Source organism: Nylanderia fulva, unplaced genomic scaffold (genome assembly GCF_048542155.1).
Source record: "Nylanderia fulva isolate GAGA-0341 unplaced genomic scaffold, ASM4854215v1 Scaffold5, whole genome shotgun sequence".
In the NCBI taxonomy this organism is placed as follows: Eukaryota; Metazoa; Arthropoda; class Insecta; order Hymenoptera; family Formicidae; genus Nylanderia; species Nylanderia fulva.
The window spans coordinates 4,189,409-4,209,874 of NW_028190587.1; the positions used below are offsets into that span (position 1 = coordinate 4,189,409).

General features: G+C 35.5%; 1 protein-coding gene and 1 long non-coding RNA gene across 5 annotated transcripts in view; one reads left to right on the forward strand and one right to left on the reverse strand.

Moving 5' to 3' along the window:
• LOC146721341 (uncharacterized) overlaps positions 1-20,466 on the forward strand; it is a 170,784-nt gene that overhangs the window by 4,687 nt on the left and 145,631 nt on the right. Inside the window, exon 2 of the long non-coding RNA XR_014925706.1 lies at positions 366-468. This is a non-coding gene — a long non-coding RNA (uncharacterized LOC146721341). The remainder of the gene's footprint in view (positions 1-365; positions 469-20,466) is intronic.
• The window catches only part of GluRIB (Glutamate receptor IB), a 222,385-nt gene continuing 215,406 nt past the window's right edge, over positions 13,488-20,466 (reverse strand). Inside the window, exons 19-20 of one of the 4 annotated variants that reach the window (XM_029316780.2) lie at positions 20,082-20,141; positions 13,488-18,425 (exon numbers count right to left, since the gene is read on the reverse strand). In XM_029316780.2, coding sequence (XP_029172613.2) covers positions 18,351-18,425; positions 20,082-20,141 — 135 coding nt within the window. In that variant the 3' untranslated portion in view covers positions 13,488-18,350. Of the gene's footprint in view, positions 18,426-20,081; positions 20,142-20,466 lie in introns of those variants that run through there. The other 3 variants (XM_085487037.1, XM_085487038.1, XM_085487039.1) reach the window with 3 other exon arrangements.

Genomic DNA, 20,466 nt, shown 5'->3' on the forward strand with positions numbered 1-20,466 from the left:
CTTTCTCGATTGTATGTGAATTTTTCCAAAAAAGCTCTAGCTTTCTAAAACCTTCAGAGATTTCTCTTTATTTGTGTCACGTGAATATATCTTCATAGTGATGAAAAATGTGCGCGCTGTTTTTGCATCGAATCTAAAATATATCCATGTAAATTTTTACACAGAACCATAAACATCGCACTTCTCTTTTCATTTTATTTTAATGTCATAAATTTATATATAAGTCGAGACTCTTCATTGACGCCCGACGGGTCAGGCTAAATAGCGGAATATATCATTTATGACATGCAAAAGCTATTTCTCTTATGCGCTATATTTCGGGGAGATACATGGCAAGGATTAATACAGATTTCTCTATGTGTTAGGAAATCCGCATCACCGGGCAGGATGACGCAGAAGGAGCGCGGAAGGAAACAGCATCGCGGCCACGTTGTTGATCATATATCTTCTCTCTCTCTCCATGACCGGGTAATGTTTACATTTTCATTTATACACGACTTGTTTACTGTGCGAATGTATTTCCGCCGTGCGAGTGTATTATCGCTCGCACTTTTGACGAATGGTCCACTGTCGACTCTTCCGGTTTGATATTTATCAAGAGAGCGCGGCGCTCTCTCCCATATATATATGTTTACGCGTAAAAATTACGCAATGGCACATTAATCTCGGCGCACGCAACGAAAATGTTTTGCATTTTTATGCGCCGGAGCGGCATAAATTAGTAGAGCGAGCTCGAATGACGGAACAATGGCGTGCGCTCGCCGCAAAAATGGTCCATCCGCGAGTAAGTTTCCGGATGCGCCAAAGTATAAAGTGCGGCAAAGTATAGCGGGAGAGAGATCGCGGAAATTTATGCGACGAAGATGGAACGTGCGCGGTGCAGTTAACTAACTACTACTCGATTAGGGAAATCGAGCTTCCGCCACCGTTCACCGTTCGACGATATTCGCGGTGGATTGCCTTTCCCCGATAATAGGTACATAATATACCTACTGGGTATTCCAGCGTGAATGCACCGAATTGATTTAAGCTTTTCTCTCCCTCTCATCCACCGCCACGTTCTTCGGGCAACCCTCGGGGACCTGCTTTACTTCCGCCCTGTAGCTCCGGGCCGACTTTGCAGACTCAATCGAAAGTTCGCGTTTTGTTCGGCGCTCACGCTCAGGTGTAGGTAGGTCGTACTTCGGTCCGCAAATTCATGTTTCCTCGAGATATCGGAAGTTGACGGAAAATGCGGGCGATATTTAGGACGCCGATTATAGAAGAAATACGCTCGAAATTCGCGCGCTATATTTTGACAGATATTTTATTTATGCCAAACCGTGATTTCGTTTATTTTATTTTATTTTATTTTATTAGAAGTATTCAGTTTTTTATATAAACCATGATTTTTAGAGATATTATTTCAATTACGTGCGATATTTTATTTATCAAAACATATATTTGCTATAATTTTAGCTTTCTTAGAGTCTTTTTAAATATCAAGATCTTTGTAATATATTTATGTATTTCGGGAAAATACTATAACACAGCGCATATATACGAAATGTACACAGAAAATCTCGACTTTTTCTCATCGTCGAGAAATTGAAACTGAGGTGACTTAGTTCCTCTGCAGCTTCTCTGTAAAATCTAAATTGAGAAATATTTTTTCGCTACGTATATACATCATTTCTAGTAATATAGCAATTAAAGTTAATAATGGGCACTCGTCCTACATAAAAGTGGAATAAAGTGACGTCGTACGTTGCCTAACAAAAGGCACGAACAATCGGCGCCGCTGTGCGCGCGTTCCTATGCGAAACGCGAGAGAAAAAGACGTCTCTCTCGAGCCTTGACCTGCTGGCCCGTGAGATATATGAGACTGTATTGCCACGCGCAGGGGAAAAAATCGCGAGTTAATTAAAACTTAATTAAGAGTTTCCGCACACATATATATATATATGTATATGCCTGTGTGCACCCCCGTTGTTGCACGCGCAACACCAGTAATAGTCCCGCGTTCGCTCCGTTTGACACGCGACTTGTCGCGAACAGAGACGACGCGAATAAGTCGGACCCGGTCGCTTTCTCGTGTCGGCGAGTCGTTTTCATCAGCATTTCGTCGCGAACATACTAATCTCGAGAGTGGCATATAACGATTGGGCGGGAGTCGTGCAAATAATACTCGCTTTCCTTGAATTCAGACGGAGCTCGAACTTCCGCGACTTGCCTCCGGAAAATCGTTCGGGTCGAGACACGCTCGACGACACGCGGATTAAGGAAGCGAGATTAATCGGTCGATCGATAATCGAAATATATCGCCGAATAATCGAAATGCGCCAAATAATCGGAAAATCGCCTCGCTGAGCGCGGAGCTTGATAAATTCTCGCCGATCCGGAAACGTGTCCGCGATATGCATGGTCCAGTTGTCGTCTCGCTGTCGTTAAACTATAATCTCCCGACGAATTCGGACGAAGGACACGGGTTGTAAACGGCTACGTGCGCAATGCGCTTAATTAATGTCCGTGACTGCGCGAGCGATCTTAATCGCTTTTCACTGCGGCACGTTAAATTGCCTTTTTAAAGTTCCTGACAATCAAGATGCAATTTTACTGCAACGTGTTACTTGTATTTATTATTTTCACCTTTTATAACAATATATTGGCGTTTTTTATGTTGGACGCTTTATTAATTTGTAAGAAACTCGCTCGCGTACACGAGTTTCATGCATTTCGCAAACTATAATAGGATTTATATGTATATGTATATACGCTCAATTAAACATATACCTTCGCCTCCATTCATACAGGATTTAGATATGTGTAGAGGTAGATGCAGGGGACAAATAAATATGCTTAAGTATAAAAAAGTGTAAAGAATGGAGTCGCAAAAAAATGTCTTTGGAATGAAATACTGTATCTGGCATGAGTCGATTAATTGGAATTTAATTTGGCTTCCGGCATAATGTGAAATTGTCAAATAGATCGAGAAATGAGCTTTGTACGATCTAGTCAGGAATGTCGCGCGCGAATATATCAAACGTGTATATGTGCATATATGCTCGTTTCCGTCGATGCGGCGACGGGAACGCACATAATTAATTAACGGGTCAATTTGTTCTTGAAATGGCTAATTCGAATATTCAGACACAGTGTGTCAGCCGCGCGCGTTCTCACGCTGCCGTCCAGATAAATTCTTTGTGATTCATTCGCGAATACCTCGGGCGATATTCAGCCATAATTAATTACTTCTCGGGCAACGAGAGATCTTGAGATCGTTCGTTGTGCCGTATTTAATTGATGACGTTGTTTATCGCACGTGCATTTTCCAACTGTGAGTTAGATCTGTAGTTTTCTAACTCTGTAAATCGCAAGTCACATTGTGTGGTCATTATAAAGTAAATCAGCCTCCCGATTGTGCGTATATGGAGATACATATTTGCATATATCATTAATATTTTATATTTTTATATATAATATATTTTTTTAACTATAAATTAATATATAAAAAAATTATAGATAATTATAAATATAAAAGTAAATAATTAATTGAATAAAAAATAAATTAAATTAAATTAAATTAAAAATGTGTAAATTAAGCTAGCAAAAATATTGTTTTAATTTGCATGTTAAAAAAATTATAAGGAGCATAAAAAAAAAGGAATATCACTTTAATAGAGAAAAATAGCATTTTCAATCAATTACTTATGTAATTTAAATTACGTATAAGTAATTAATGAATAATTAATATACAAATGGAAAATTATTTACACCAGAATTGTTCCGTCAATTTTCAATATCTTTGTTACATTTACAATTAGAGAATTTGCTTTGATTATTCACTTATTCCAAAAATTTATGCAATTTATTACAAAATAAAATGTACACGTATACGATACTTTGCACAGCACTCCCGAATTCCGCAATCAGGCAACAATATTTCGCGCAAGAATCACATTTCGAGTTAATGAGGTAACATTGAGTTAAGTTTGAAACAGAAGAAGACGAAATTGATGGATGAGATCGACGTCCCAACTTTTGTTTTAGAACATGTTTGGATCTCAGAGTTTGGAACTCGTTTAGACATGATTCGTTACAATATCATAATGGCTTTGTAGACGTTATGATTATGTCGTAAAAATTATCATGTGATAAAAAAACTGTCAAGTTGTCTCATCGAGGCAAAACATACATATATCTCTTCAAATGTAGTGAAAAAGGAATCGTGTTCGGTAGATATATATGAAGACATGATACGGCGACCATATGGTGTATGTAACAAGAAAGGAAACGCGACGATCTCACCTGTCCTCATTGGGCAATCGACCAAATTCTGACCAATTCGGGAATCCGAATGCGCTTGTCGGAGCAGAGCGTGCTTTCATTGAGCATTGTCCAGCAACGTTCAATGAGATTCAATTTTATTCCGGTATCAGAAGCACGACCTTCGGTAACAATGACGCGTAATCAGGATATTATGTGATAGCACGGGAAGACGCGACGAATATCCGCGGCACATTGAAAATCGATTCATTAATGTGATGCATTAAACGCGCTTACCAAATATGAACCTTTTGCGACTTGTGATAATGCGGTGTCTTAAATACTTAGCTTTTCTTTCAGGATAATTTTTCTAGCTACTAAACTTTCTCACTAATGTCAAGATGTACATATTTCTTTGAAAGGATATGTTATATATAATTTTTGTAATACGATATATTATTTATTTCGTGATTGAGAGATTGTATCGTATTTTTACAAGTGAATAAATATACAAGTTAAAATTAAAGATAAATATTTGCAATATATTAATATATATTGATTACAATATTTGAAAATATAATTAGATTTTTCGATTGTTTACACGACAGATTTTGATCAAATAAATTGCGCGATAATATAAGCAACATTATATATCGTAAGAAAATAAATGTTAAACGTAAAGTAAATTAATTTATTGTCGCCGCAAAATATTATAACGCAATATAGAATTAATTCATGTGAAATATTGTGCTTTTTGAATTTTAAATTAATTATTAATTGTACGATTGATACATAATTACTTTTCATTATTTTAATGCGTTTAATAGAATTATTTTATTGGCTCTTGCAATTCATGTTTCATTACACAAGCTTAATCCGAATGACAAATTACATTTACAATAGATTAGTAAAAATTAAAGCATGACAAAATACATTTGACTTTCAGTATCGATAAATAAATAATTATTGTCGATAAGAATTACAATAAAACGATAATTTATGATTTAATATTTATTATTTCGATTTTTCCTTTAAAATAATAAATAAATCACTAGAAATACGCCAATATGCTTGATAAAGATTTATTGTCGAAATACATATTGTCATTAAAATTAATTAATTATTAATTAGAATAATTATAACAAATTGTTTCCCGATATTTGTTGCTTTGCGTTTAGGTAAGGAAGTTGACAGAGGACCATTATATACTTTACTGTTCGAATATTGCCACATGAATGATAACAGGATTGCGGCACGTAAATATTAGCGCGCTATATATACAGCTATAAGGCTAAATACAACACCACACATATACAATTAATTCCTTGTCAAAATATTTTATATATTATAGTATATATATGTACGGCTAAAATTAAACGGCTCTTAAATTATAGATTAATTATTTATTTATAAACGCGATTGATGTATCACTGATGTATATAAGCCTTTCGTTACATCAATTATTCGATTCTACGATACGTGTCTTATTGCACATTTATAATTTAAACAATTTATAGATTAGCGAAAAATTTTAAATATATTTGACTTTAAGCAACATTGACAAAAATAGCCTGTTTATATGAAATAATAATTTATAATTATTATTTTTATCTCTAATAATAATTTATAATTATTGTTTCTACTGTTTCAATTTCTAGGTAAAATTATTTCTTATTTAAAAAAGGCATGTTAAGTCAATTTTCGAATAAAAAAATTGGTTAAACAATTATATTTAATCAAAAAAACTCGTATTTTCATAAGCTTTGGCTTGTATTACGATTCTGCTTTTTATTAAACAGTTCTCGTGTAGTTCTGGGCATATACAATGCTCTTCCAAAAAATGATAATAATGGAAATAATTAGAAAATTTTTATTTCGAGTATAGAGGTGAGCTGCTAGTCGTATTTTGACAGTTCTGCTACATATGAAACAGTTCTCCTGTAGTTTTGGGTATATATAATGCTTTTCCAAAAAGTTTTAATTACAAAAATAATGCATGCTCAGAACTACATCAGAACGAATTTATATTCGAAATTACTAGAAATTGTATTCAAAATTACCAATTTTTGGACGAAATAATTGTTTAAAAATTTTTCGAATTATTTCCATTATCAGAACACTTTGGAAGAGTAATGTACATGTCTAGAACTGATTAAAAAATATTATTAAATAAAATTAAATAAAATTAGACACACAATGGCGCGAGCGCAGCGCACATTTGCATTGCCTAGTAAATAAAATAAATGAATTGTAAAATTAATGTAAGAACAGGCCAACTCAAGAGCATAAATTATTAGGATGTTAGTGAATATTATAAATTTTTATTACTTCTCCATTATACCATATTAAAACAATTAAAACATATTAAAACAATTAAAATAAATAAATAAATCGCGAGAAATATGCATTTTTCGATTAAAAAAAGGAAACCAATGACATCTTAAATACAACATTTTTCACAGTAGGATTTTGCATCTCATCTGTATATAGGACATGTAAAGCAAAACTGATACTCTCCTTATATAACTAAAATTCAAGCAATCGATTAAGCCTATTAAGAACTCAATTGCCTCTCCCCCCAATTGTTGAGAGATCTGATAATCTAAGATACTCATATATAGATACACAATGCACCTGCTGAGCGTGATTTGGCGAGAGATAGTATCGTGTCTCACGATTATTGCACAACAATGAGCAACTGTATGCATAAAGCGAACAAGTCACTCGTTTATCAGTCGTGGTTAAGTAGTCAATGCATTAATTCTATTCTATTTTTATTGTATATTAAAGTGCCGCGCTCTATTGCACCGATATTAAATTTCGCCGCAAAATGTGAGGCGAAGTGAATTGCGAGCCATGTCAAGTGCACGATCGCGCGTCCCGCCGAAAACATATTTTCCGCTGCAACATCACTCTATGTACTATGAGGAAGCGCAACGAGGTAATTGCCAATTAACTGTAATTAATTCAACGGGCCAAGCGCCATGATCAAGCAGGACATGAGTTTGTCCTTCTCTGACGATACTTCCGTCGCTTGCGATAAATTCCGACTATAGCGTATATATTTAATAAATCTTTGACAAGTATAGGAAGAAAATTATTAATAGCATCATAGCTAAAATTAAAGGAGAAAATTAATGAAAATGTATTATGCGACGATAAAAATAAAATAAATTTTAGAATCAATTTGTGATTAATTTAATAATTTCATCGCGGATGATTTATGAAATAGATCGTTAGGAATAAAACTGATAATTGAAACTGATAAACAAGAATGTGTCTAATTAACAATCTGGCATGTTTCACTCCCGTGAGACGCAATTAATAAATTTTCACGCGTACTCAACATTTAAAAAAAAATTTTATTTGTCTGTAATAATGTCGTTGCAAATATGTTACTGTCTTCATTAGAATGTTTTTCGAATATGTGCAGTTGCAAAACATTTTGAATTTCATATACAATATCGATGATAAAATCTTCAACTGATGGCGGACGTTTGCGTATCAAAATAACTCGGCATTTATTAAACGATTGTTCGGCTGGAAAGAGAGAGGGAATTAATTTTTCTCTCGGTCGAACTCGGCTCTTTTTGTTGCATTTTAATTTAGCATTTATACCGCGCTTGTAATTGTGCGCGGCCTGGCTCTCTCTTTCATCTAACAATACGGTTGCTTTATTCAGCCGATAACGAATGATAATTCAATTACAACGTAACTGTTCCTCTAGCCCCATCAGTTTGTGCTCTGTTCGTCATCGCCTTTGCCTTTGTCCGTCATGAATAACTTGTTCTTCGACAAAGTGGATAGTTGGTCTCTTGAATGTTCCATTTGGTACTTTGCTTCTAATTGGTTTGGGGTATAAGTTTCGCGGACATTCTCGGACCCGAGTTTAGACATATCTTTGTCCTTTAAGCTGTCGCTTTAGCCGGCCATAAGATATACCAAAAGTGTGGAAGAAAAAAAATCTAATAAAACGCGGAGAGACACATTTTGGTAGCCTCTTTGTCGTTGAATATATTTGTCGCTTTTTTTTGCTTGTTCTTCAGCCTGTCCTTATTAAAAGCAATAATATGTCTGGCTTCTAGTGCATATTAGGGATATTCCGCGCCATCGGATCTGTGCTTTAATTGCTTTCTCGGAACTTTCCACGGACGCAGTACTTTTAATTTAATCCGACAAAGATCGCTCGCGAGGCAAGTAACGACAGTTTGATGCAAATCGAGACGGGAACCTATTGGAATGCATTATTCTTACGCTATCCTCTCATATAATTCTTCTTCCGGTCTTTGGCATAGACGCTTTTCTCTCTTCTTTTTGCATACTACGCATATTTTCATCCTCTTAGTTTACGTACCCTTCTTTTTATTTTTTTTGTCCGTCTCTTTATTCTTATTATTTCGTGTCTTCGCCTGAGTTCTGCTCTTGTTGTTTCTTTCGTTTCTTTCTTTTTAATTTTACATTACTGTACAATTTACTTTTCACGTAGAAAATGTTCTAGAACTACTATTTTCTCATTTAAGAGTTTCTCTTGATCAATTTATGGATTAATCTCTTTGCTTAATAAAAGAGTGTAATTTTATATCTCTTTTTTTTATAACTTCTGAATCATTGGTAATTGGTACTAATAAATTTTAATTTAGATCAAGCTAAAGATAAAACCAATTGAATTAATAAAAACTCCATTAAGATTTCGTCCAAAATTATTATATATAAATTCTTTTAATTTTAATTACAACTTTAAAGCTTGATCGATTGTACACAAAAATGTTAAAGCGACTCCAAGTTTTTCAAGTCCTTTACATGACTTTTCCTTTACATACTTCTCCTTTTTATTTCCTTTTTCTCTCCTGTCTCTCTCTCTCTCTCTCTCTCTCTTCCTGTGTTTTATCTCGAAGACTCAGTAAAGAAACATGTCTCTTGTCTATGTTTCTTCTGCTTTTCATTATCGAGTGTGCACTGAATGCGGATAGCTACGTACGTAGATACGTACATATAAGTAGATATCTCTGAAGAGCGGCCGGGTCGGGTTGGGCAGGATGGCAGCCATGTAAATAGGCCACCGGCATAATTTATACCCGTCACGGAGAGGAACGAGCGAGCCGGCGAGCCTGCCGGGATCCAAAACTATCCGTGGAAAAGCTGCGCGTTATACGCGCGCTATGGGAGATCGCAGCTCTCATTCGCGTCCCGTTTTCCCTACTCGGGCGCGCGTTAACGTTTCACCTCTTGAGATTCCATTACCTTATATACATCGGGATACGTCAACTGGCGCGTTTCAAACTCTCGCTTCTTACTCTTTGTACGAGGAATCGTAAAAGCTAGAATGACGAATGGCTCGAAGACGCATGAGCTCTAGAGTTTATTTTAATCCAATTCTATACATTGTTCAGATTTTAAATCTTGAAGAGTAGGATCAGGAAAAACCAGGAAAACAAGTAGAGAAAGTAACATTTAGTGATAATAAGTGATATAAAATAAAATTATGCCTACGTTGTGAGAAGAATTTCTCTTTATTATTTTATATCACTTATTATCACTAAATGTTACTTTCTCTACTCGTTTTCCTGGTTTTTCCTGATCCTACTCTTCAAGATTTAAAATCTGAACAATGTATAGAATTGGATTAAAATAAACTCTAGAACGAGAGCTCATGCTTCTGTTTTGAAGAGAGCATATATTTATTTTAAAACGTTAGAAATCAAATCGGGGAAAGAGGAAGAGAACTTTGACTGATATCAGCGAGAGAAGGGAAGATAGCAAGCGCGTGAAAGGCTGGATATCAGGGCGAGGCAACAAACGGGGCAGTAAGTCGCGGCCCGGTCCAGGGGTTGCAAACAAGAGGGCGCCTGCGGATAGTTCGAGGGGGTTTGAGCAAGCCGTGACGTCACTAGGAGCGTCACGTTTCCACCCCTTCCACCCACGATCAATGACGCGACCTTGCGCTTCCCGCCTCTATCCCGCGCCCTTTCGCTCGCCCGACTCGTCCCCGCCATCCCACTCTTTCACCCCCTTCATCATCCGCGACCCCTTCGAGCTAAACAGAGTACTGGTCCCAGTACTCAAAGGGGCGGCGGCTGTTTCTGCAACCTGGCAACCCCGTCTATATTTAGCACCATTCCATACCATCTCGCACTCTCACCACCGGGCTCATCTCTTTCTCTCTCGGATTTACCATCCCTTCTACATGCTTGATAGTGGTCTCTCTCTCTCTTTCTCTCCTTCCTTCATTCTCTCGCTCTATCTCTTTCTCTCTGTCTGGCTTGTGTCTCTTGCCATTCCTTTCTGCTCGGTGATATAAACAACGCGATTGCGCAAGCGTCGAATTTTCGTGCCGATGGTTCGAACAACGTCTGATCAGCGTCGTCGACAAAGGAACTTCGGGCATCGTGCCATCGTGATCATTCCGCTGTCAACATGGTGTTTAAATCGCCGTTCAGAGATGTTCGACGAAAATCGAGATGGTTCATCCATTTAATCATCTTTGAATGAGATGTCGTTTTTGCAATTGTAGCTAATATAAACGCGTTTCGATGCATCTTCTTTATTAATGATGACAGGGAAACATATACAATTGCTCAAAAATGATTATTTGGTCTCTTTTCTATTGTTCGGTAGAATTTGAAAAAATCGATTTCCCTTTTACAAATTTATATTTTTTTCTGTAACTTTTTATTAATATTCTGCATCGAAAAAATTCAGATTCTATTAATTAAAAGGTTTAAAATTACATAAGATGAGAATTTAAATTCTGTTATTATCTATTTATATATTTATCTGAAATACTGCAATATTGACAGAAATATGTTAATATAATGACCAATAGTATATACGTAAGAAAAATATAATAATGTTTTAAAAATTAATTTTTTATTTATATAAAAAAGTTTTATCTTTGTTTTATGATTGAAAATATACGCAAAATTTCTATTTTGTACGTGGCGAACGATTTGTCAAAAGTATATATTTTTCTTTTTTGGCGGAAAAATTTTTCCATTGCAATGATCGATGTTTTGGTGTCAAGTGAATATCGTATATGAGCATGCATAATGTATTAGTTTATTTCATTTGACAGATTTTGTTTGCAACAATCATATGTCACTTTGTACTTACTTATTTATCAATGTCTTCTCCCTTTTTTCCTCTCGTTTAATTCTATTTCTCTCTTTCTTCTTATATTTTTGCAAGCACTTAAAAATAGTCACGATTTCTATTTGTATTTTAAATAGCATATAAATAATAATTAGTGATATATTGAAACTGCTATTCGCAATAACAATTATCAAAAACGCAAATTAATATTCATAGCACGTTGTACATTGATTGCCACATGTAGGAATAAACACACATGTGCAATCTTCCTTTTTATAAATTAGTAGTTTTATAATGGATATATTTTATTATTCTGCAATACAAAAAAATCGAGTGGACGATCGACAAATATACTTGGATGGACTTTAAATTATCGCGCCTGATGTTTATCGATGATCATGTCGTGTGGCGCATATATAAAAATCTCGAGGGCCGACCTGACTCGCGATTGGTCGGCATCGATCGAAAGCCCGTTATTAGCATCTGAATGAGGCAGGAGCAAAATCAGTTTGAATCCAGATTGGACGATGAAACGGTGGGCTCATCGATCACTAGCCATTTGACTGAAATAATTCGAATGCAAATGCATCGGACCGACGACGTCGCCGGAATCTTTACTGCTTTTGGTCTCGCGAACTAAACCAAAGATCCAACAAAGAAAATTAGTTAGAAAACGCGAAGCGATATCTCTACGGAATCCTTAGCTATAAAGAAGGATTTGATCGCTTCTGCTGAACTTCTTGAAACGCTTTTCAAGGAATGAGGTCACCCGGTTAGCATAACAATGTGGTTGGACTTTATGTATTTATGTAAAATATTTCATCCTTTGAATCCTAAAAAATAACGCAATTTATATGATCATGTATCATATGGTGAAAATGGAATTATTTTTTTGCAAATATTTGTTAAAGACATACATATATGTATTAAGAATAATATATTTCATACAAATAAATTTTGATTGAAATTTTTACTTGCTTGTAATTATAAATTTAAGTATAATTTATATCTTAAACAATATATTTTTCACTGGAATTTTTCGACGACAAAAAAGTTTTACAATGATTTAATCTAGACAACAAATAGCAGCAAAAATGTAGAAATTTCTATCTTCTGTATAAATCATTAAATCAATTTAGCAACTGTCATATTAAAGTAGCTTTAATATTCTATTTCTTTATAAATGAAATACTAATTTCTTGCTCTTTTGTTGAAAGTTGATGTTTTTGAAGTTCTATAAAGGGAGAGTAACATAAATATGTTAGTATAAGAAACTTAATTTTTATGAAATTGTTAAAATATCGCGATTGGCCGATAACAAAATTACGTTCTCAGTATTCCTTTACGATGAAAAACGTAATTGCCGTCATGTAAGTTAATAAACTATGATGAATTGTATAAAGTGCAAAGCTGACTGCGAGACAAGGCTATATGATTAATGGCGGGTATGATAATGCATTATTTCGCAAGGCGCATTCTTAGTGCAGATCGTAGCGAAATTACCTGACTTGCTAGAAAATGCCTTTTAATAAATTGCGATATAAGATAAAAATATAAATTATTTATTTTATGACTTAAATATAATTTTAAATAAACAAATAAAATTTCCGTTATCTAAAAACAAAAAAAAATTTATCATTATTAGGCAATGTAATTAGAGCTATTTTTTAATGCGGAAGAAATTGTAAATAACACTTGTCTTTTGCTTTGACGAAAAAATAAATAAAATAGGATAAGTCGGGATTAGTTCGGCACATATACATATATGTTACATTTAAATAAACGATCCCACTGAACAAAAATTGTTAAACCTTTCAACGAAATTATTATTTTATTAATTAAACATATATTAATATTTAATTCGAATATACGTTTTGTTAAATTTAATATGTTGTATTTACTTCAAATATTTTTATATGTTCAATTAACAAAATAATATTTAGTTGAAAGGTTTAGTCAAGTTAACAAATTTTTTTCAGTGTCCTGTACTGTGACAAATAAAAATTCCATTAGTTATCAAAAAATTAATGATGCAATTAGAGCTGTGAATTAATGTAAAAGAAATTGTAAATATTTAGTATTTGTATTTCGCTTTGAGAAAAAAAATGGATGAAATAGAAGGATAGATAGGTTCGGCACATATATATTACATGTTACATTTAAATAAACGATCCTGTATTGTGACAAATTTGATTGGTATACAATGGTTTACAAGGGAGTCGATCGTATCACGCCACGGAATGGCACGGGGGATAACGAAGTATTGAATCGAAGATACAAGCGTAAGTGGAATGCAGCGATGAATGAAAGCGCAAACTGGAAGACGCTATTTTTCTCTGTTCTCTCTCTCCCCTTTGCCGTTGAAGTACTTATTTCTCCTGCGCGATTTCGTTCCGTCTACGTGTCAACGCTGCGCTTGTCGATGCAAGTTCAGAAACATGTTTTTTTTTATGTTTTTCTTGTTACGTGGATATATCCACAGAGACATTCTGCTCGACATAAAGTTCAATTCTTGTATATTGGACATCTCGTTCCGAAGATATCATAAAGTCCGTTCATGTAAATTGTATATTTTGCCAGGAGTAGCGATGAGTGTACGCTAATATGGCAAATGCGTCGAGCAAAATGAAATGTTTGTTCGGTTCCGTCGCGACGTACAAAACTGGAGATTAATCGGTTGGATATTGCGGAATCCCCGAATATTTTCTGCTCTCTGTGAAATCGGAACGACACATAATCACACAATTACACGTAAATTAAACGTAATCAAGTAGATATACACGAAAATGCAAAACTCTCTATCTCTGCACGTCTCCTCTGGATGATAATTTGATTAAAAGAATACGAATGCAAGTATTTCTATAGCCATCATCAGCAGAATTGATCGGTTTCGCTTCAATCAGATTCGTCACACGGTCCGAATAAAATTCCAAATCAAATTCGAGAGCATCCAGAGCCATCCATTGAAGACGTGTATCGTCGAGTCTCTGCGGTTCGGTGCAAGGACGAGGGAAATCCTATGGGGATACCCATTATATTGCATATTCGCGTGCGATTTTATGGCTCATTCGTGCAACTCCGTGTTGCCGGAATTGTTACATTGCTTCGCGATTTTTTTTTTCGTCGTGAGTTCGGGATAGAAAAAAGTGTCACGATGAACATTAACACGAGAAACGTTAACGATAACGGACGATCGGGAGACGTCGCGATTATTGCGCGACGCCTCGACAGTTTTTCGATTATCTTAAATCACTCGCATCACATACACGTCCTCGCTTCAACATGATTGCGCGATATACACCTGGTTAGTTAATCACACACTATGGGCATTCGACATAATCATGGTTTCTCTATTTTCGCTCGATGCTCGATCCCTCCTGAACGTTCTTCCTCGTAACATCATCATGCATGACGTTATCCTTGTTTTTTATTTTTTTATTATTTTTTTCTGAACGACTTAATACCCGATACGCATTATCTATCTCGCTTTATTAATCGCTGATAGATAACAATTATTCGTAATAAGAAAGTCTGACGATATGATAGATTGATCGCTCTCGACGGCCGCCACGAGTAAATATTTTCTATGAAATTGGAGGATATCACTTATACGTTCCGCGATCGATTAGCACAATTTCATTATCTTTTTATTTTTAATTCTTGTTATTTTTTTCACTGAACATATTGTATGCACATGGAGTAAGGATATAATATTTGAGAGATACTTTAATATATTAGTAATCGATTTTTTAAATCATCAACGACATCAATTATGTATAAAATTCTGAGAAAATTTTTGAGAAATATATGTATCTTTTTCTCTTAAGAGATAAATTCAAATTATTATTTCTTTGTAAAATCGTGTTTGCCGAATACCTCAAAAACAATTTTACAACAGAATGACGTTTGTAAACTTTCAATGATTGCAAGACGCGACGTAAAAAGATTTTGTGATAAATTGGCAATCCGGTGATATTTGCGATATTTACACGGGAATTGGGAATGTGCATCGCGCGCTGCAATTCAAGCATTCGAGTATTTGTATGGGCGAGACGCATCTCTCGGAAAAAGGAAAATCAGCTTTACACGTGGCGGCTCGTAATTTGGCTTCCGATTTCCCCCGCCATCACGTCCGACACTGAGGCGAGCTAAATTGCGGTTATTTTTATATGCGACAAGCGTCCCCGAGCGTTTTAAAATTCAGCACGATTCTAATTATCAATTGAACTTCGTATCGTAAAAATCGACGGTCCTACAAAGTGTTTCCGCGGTTGCTTCATTTATTTCATCGTTCAAATTTATGCGTCGATGTGTTTCGGTGAATGTATTGTCGAACGTGTACAGGAATTAATTTGAAATACGATTAACGCGAGGATCGTTTGTGTGAATTTGATCTGGTATCTTTTCTGATATCGAATTATTTGTATACGCCCAACTACTGTGCGCAGTTGAAATAAACGATATCCCGTGTATGTGAAATATCGGTATTGAAATGTTAAACAATGTTACTATACATTCAGCAACTCGAAATTAAAATACATATATTAATATGACGATATCTAACAATTTTGATTCCTAAGTTTGATTGCTGTTTAAGTAGTCGTGAAAGTAAGTTGTACATGCCTTACAATAATATTTTTCTTCTCATGTTCGTGCGTCAGAGTTCTCATTCTTTCCCTTTATATATTATACAAAATGGTACATTTATTGTTTGAAATAGCATCGAACTCCGATCGATGAAGTGTTAAAGACGGTTTATATACGCAATCACAAGAATCCCCTTAAAAATGTACATTATTTGCAGTGTGCCTGTCGTAGATAATGTAGCGTCGAACTATATGGGCGGGAGATATCGTCTCTTTTGGCACGAAACCAACGTGAACCGTAAACGTCGTTTCTCGCGAACCAGATCGCGACGATCCGTCGACGCACGGTAAGTTTCCAATCGCGAGACGGTTCTGTGTGAAGACGATAAGAAAACTCGAGCGGAACGCGAGAGAGAAGCGGGATATAACTTGCATCCATCCATCGATCCAGACCGGCGCGATCTGATGCCGCTTTAGGTACTCATAACGCGTTTACATGATTAAAATACCATACGTTCCACACGCACCCCATTATCATGACTCGCACATTCGTTTTCTCAATAAACGTCTATAAGTATGTATATTTATATTTGCATTTATATTTATATATATATATATATATATTTATATTTATATATTATATACTATATATATATATATTTCACGCAACACACACTCACGCATCGGTGCGATTTTACGCCCGTCTGGATTAAAAAACTCATGTGAGACCCCGCTGTTTTGCGGTGTCAGACTCATTCACACTCTCGCTCATTGCACAAAATAGTTACCCCCTTATTACACAGTAATTGTAATTCATAATAATAATTATAATATCTAGTAATAATAATAAGAATAATAGTTGCGTCGTCGTCACGATCGACAGTCTCTTTTGGCACGTGACGTTTCTAATAATAATTTATTTGCGACGGCGAACCTTTTTTTTTCATCCATCGCAAATCTTCTTCTAAAATCTTCCACCCGCGAACGCTGTTTCTTATTTTTCTTTTTTGTAATCTCATTACGCGTTCCTTTTTTCGTTTGTTTTTTTTTTATGGCAGTAAGTGTGTAGTTCGAGTTGCTGGTTGCACATGCACCCATCCCAGGACCATCATTATACTATCGCAATCGTGGCGACTTCATCGTCGCCCCGACGGTGAATTCGTTTTGCTTCTTTTCTTTTTTTATTTTTATTTGATTCGCTCACGGATATTTACAATGTACAAAGGATTCGGCCGACAGGAATTTTCGTTTCCATTCGTGTCGACGTTGCAGATCGAAGCTTTAATCGAAGCTTGGGAAATGCTTTACTTATGTGTACTCCTCGAGCGACGAAAAATTCCGCCGATTTATGAGGATGTGGCTGCCCATTTTTTTTAAATCTCACGCTCTGATATATTTTCCATACTGATTTTATCTTTTTGGTAAATATTAAAAATCTCAAGATAATAAATACTAATTTTTATAAAATGGTAAAATTTATTGTAGAAAATTTGAATTTTGAATGTTTTGTAAAAAGTATTGGCATTTTCGTGATCGGCCAATGTTTTATGTTCTGTGGATGAAATGATATTCTTCAAGGTGCGTGAAAAGGACAATAGTCGCCGATGTTTTGATACATTTATCTCGATTCTACTATCAGTTATATCAAATAATCCGAAATCTCGAGTAATGCGACACAATTTTTCGCAATTCGAACATACCGATAATCCAATTGTCATCTGCATAATTCTGTATTAAGGTAATCGCATTCCAATATTTATCAGAGGAACTAGTCTCTCAACTTCTCCCTAAGTCGTTTAAATACATCGTCCATGGAAATCGCTACAGAAAACCATTCGGTTCTGCGTGAAAAATGTTACAACGCACAGAGGGACACAATTTTTTCTCGATTTCTTAGAATCATTACAAAACCTTACGATTATTGTTCTATAAAAATATCAATGCTTCCATGTTCCAATCGCTTCATTACTCGAGTTCGGATCGCTAGAACATTTCTGGGCGAAAAATTGGCAAGAGAAGAAGAGCTACCTCGTGTCAGCAGCTCGAGTATACGTTCGAATGTCTCAGCACAGATACTCCAAATAGCTAAGGTCGTCATGATGTCGAAAAGACGCCGATCGTTGCCTACGCTCGCTTCAGCATCTTACGTGATGTATTCTGGCGGCTTGTCGCTGAGACCGGCCCAGTGTCGCGGCGACGCCGGCGTCCACGGGACCGCCACGTCGAGGACCGCCATGCTGGACTTCCGCTGGAACATGTACTTCGGGCTCTTCTTCCTCGGGCTCTTCGGTGGCGACTCCGCGAAGGTCACGTTCCTCCGTGGTCTCCTGGGCGGTGGGGGTGGCGGTGGGGGTGCCACCAATGGGGGTGGCGGAGGTGTGGGCAGCGAATTCGAGGGCGATCCGTCGCTCGGGCTCTCCAGGTAATAATTTACACCTGGGTGTGGGTATTGCTGTGAACCTGATCGCCCTCCGTGTTCCCAATCGCGTTGGCTGGAGCGTAGTACTGGAAATGTCAATGCCGATTATTAGGCGCATCGTAGCGTTAAGCTCGTTTGAGCTAATAAGCTGTCGCAGTTTCCCGATTATCGTCCGAGACCGGCGGTGTTTGGATTGCTACCTTCAATTAAGATCAGGTGTACGAAGTATGCTTTTTCATGTTTTTTGATGTAGCGTCTTATTTTTTATTTTTTGTCTTTGATTTGCTGTATAGTTGTTTCTTTCATGAAGATGTCAAGTGTATTGAATCATTTTTTCTAACAATTAGCTTTTTTATCACGACGGTTAATATTAATATTAATATATTATTATAATTAAGAATTTTAATTAATGCAAATATTGACGGTTTTGATAACCAGTCGTGTTTGGATAATCTGGAAACTGAACTATGTGCGACGGTATACTAGCCCAGACATATTGACACATTGACAAAAGACGATAGGAATTTTATATGTGACTAAATTTTTGGCAGTGATTCATGACAAAAATTACGTGAAAGATTGCAAGTTATATGTGATTCTTTTTCTATCGTGAATGAGACCTATATTATTCCATCTCTTCTGTTCCAATCCAGATTTTGCAACGTATTAGTTCTACAATGCATCTGTAATTCAGTAAATACGGATGTGCGGATATTTGATTCTTGTTTGTGATAGCAGTTACTGTGCTACTGATGTAAACTCGAGGTTTATCTACACAATCGCTCGTTTTCATTTTTCTGAAATAAGTTCAGATAGAGAGAGAGAGAGATTGAAAAATGTGACAAGTTATAAGTACGATGAAGTATTATGAATGTCACAGTTTTTAATGATAGAAATATCTACATAGATAAACGAGTTTTTGTTTGTCTTGTTTTGTTGATATGAACGATAAATACACGTGCACATAAGACATAAAGAAAACTAGTCAACAAAGCAACCCCGAATTCACGTTATTTATATACATATATGTTTGTCATTCTATAAGCTTTGCATAATGAAAAAATGTTATATATCACGTTCGTTTGCCGTTGATATATTCGAGAAATGTACTCATGTTATATCAAACGAGCACGAGAGTAGATACCAAAAGAAAGATCGAAATCTTAATAAGGGAAACACCAAAGTAAAGCACAAGTAAATGTGGAAGGAAATATGAGATAAAGAATGCGAGTTTGACACGCAAAATAGTCGACGTATAAACGGAGATTTTACAATTCTTTCTAAAATAGTACTATAGTAATAACATTTTTACTGATGCTATTGTTGAAATGTTAAACTTGATGATCAACTTTATCAATCTTCCTCGAGACACTTCGTTTTATTTTTAACGAAATGTCAGAGATAAATGTATCGATTTGTTAATGAATATTTATAGCTTATTATCCTAAATTTAAAAAAATATATTTGCGGAAGATTGCTAAAATCGAAAAAACAGATTTTAATATTAAGCAGCTGCGAAGTGACGAAAAGTTCGAGAGAAAAGCAGCTCTTTGCATAGGTATATATATATATATGTACATATATACTAGATACTATTCAACTTTGAAAGAGGAGCGCAAAGGATACACCGTGCAGACATATCCACACACTGATGTAGCAATGTAGGGAGGTAAAAAAAAATCTGAGATCTTCAAAAAATTTCCTGCGGAGCTCTTGATGCACCATGGTCTCTTCAGTCATACCTTCGGCGCGAACGTAGTCAAAGTTGGTACCTCCGCAGCCAGTACTCGTTTCTTCCCGCGCTGTGAAAGGAATCAGTGTTACAAAAGATAGGAAACTCTGTGAAGATCTCAAGTTTTTTTTAAGAGTCCCTACTTATCTCTGTTTCTTTTTTTTTCTTTATATACATATTGATTTTTACATATTGAACACTTATACAAGAGAGCTAGTAGTACTAATAAATCATACTTATTGCATGATATAAATCCAATAAGAATTAATGAAATTATTGTCAGTACTTTTCAAGACTATTAATTACTAATTTTTAAATATTTACAAAGAGAAGTGTATATATACATGTGTATGTAATAAACATCGGCTTATCCCTCCTCGAAGGACGGATAATAT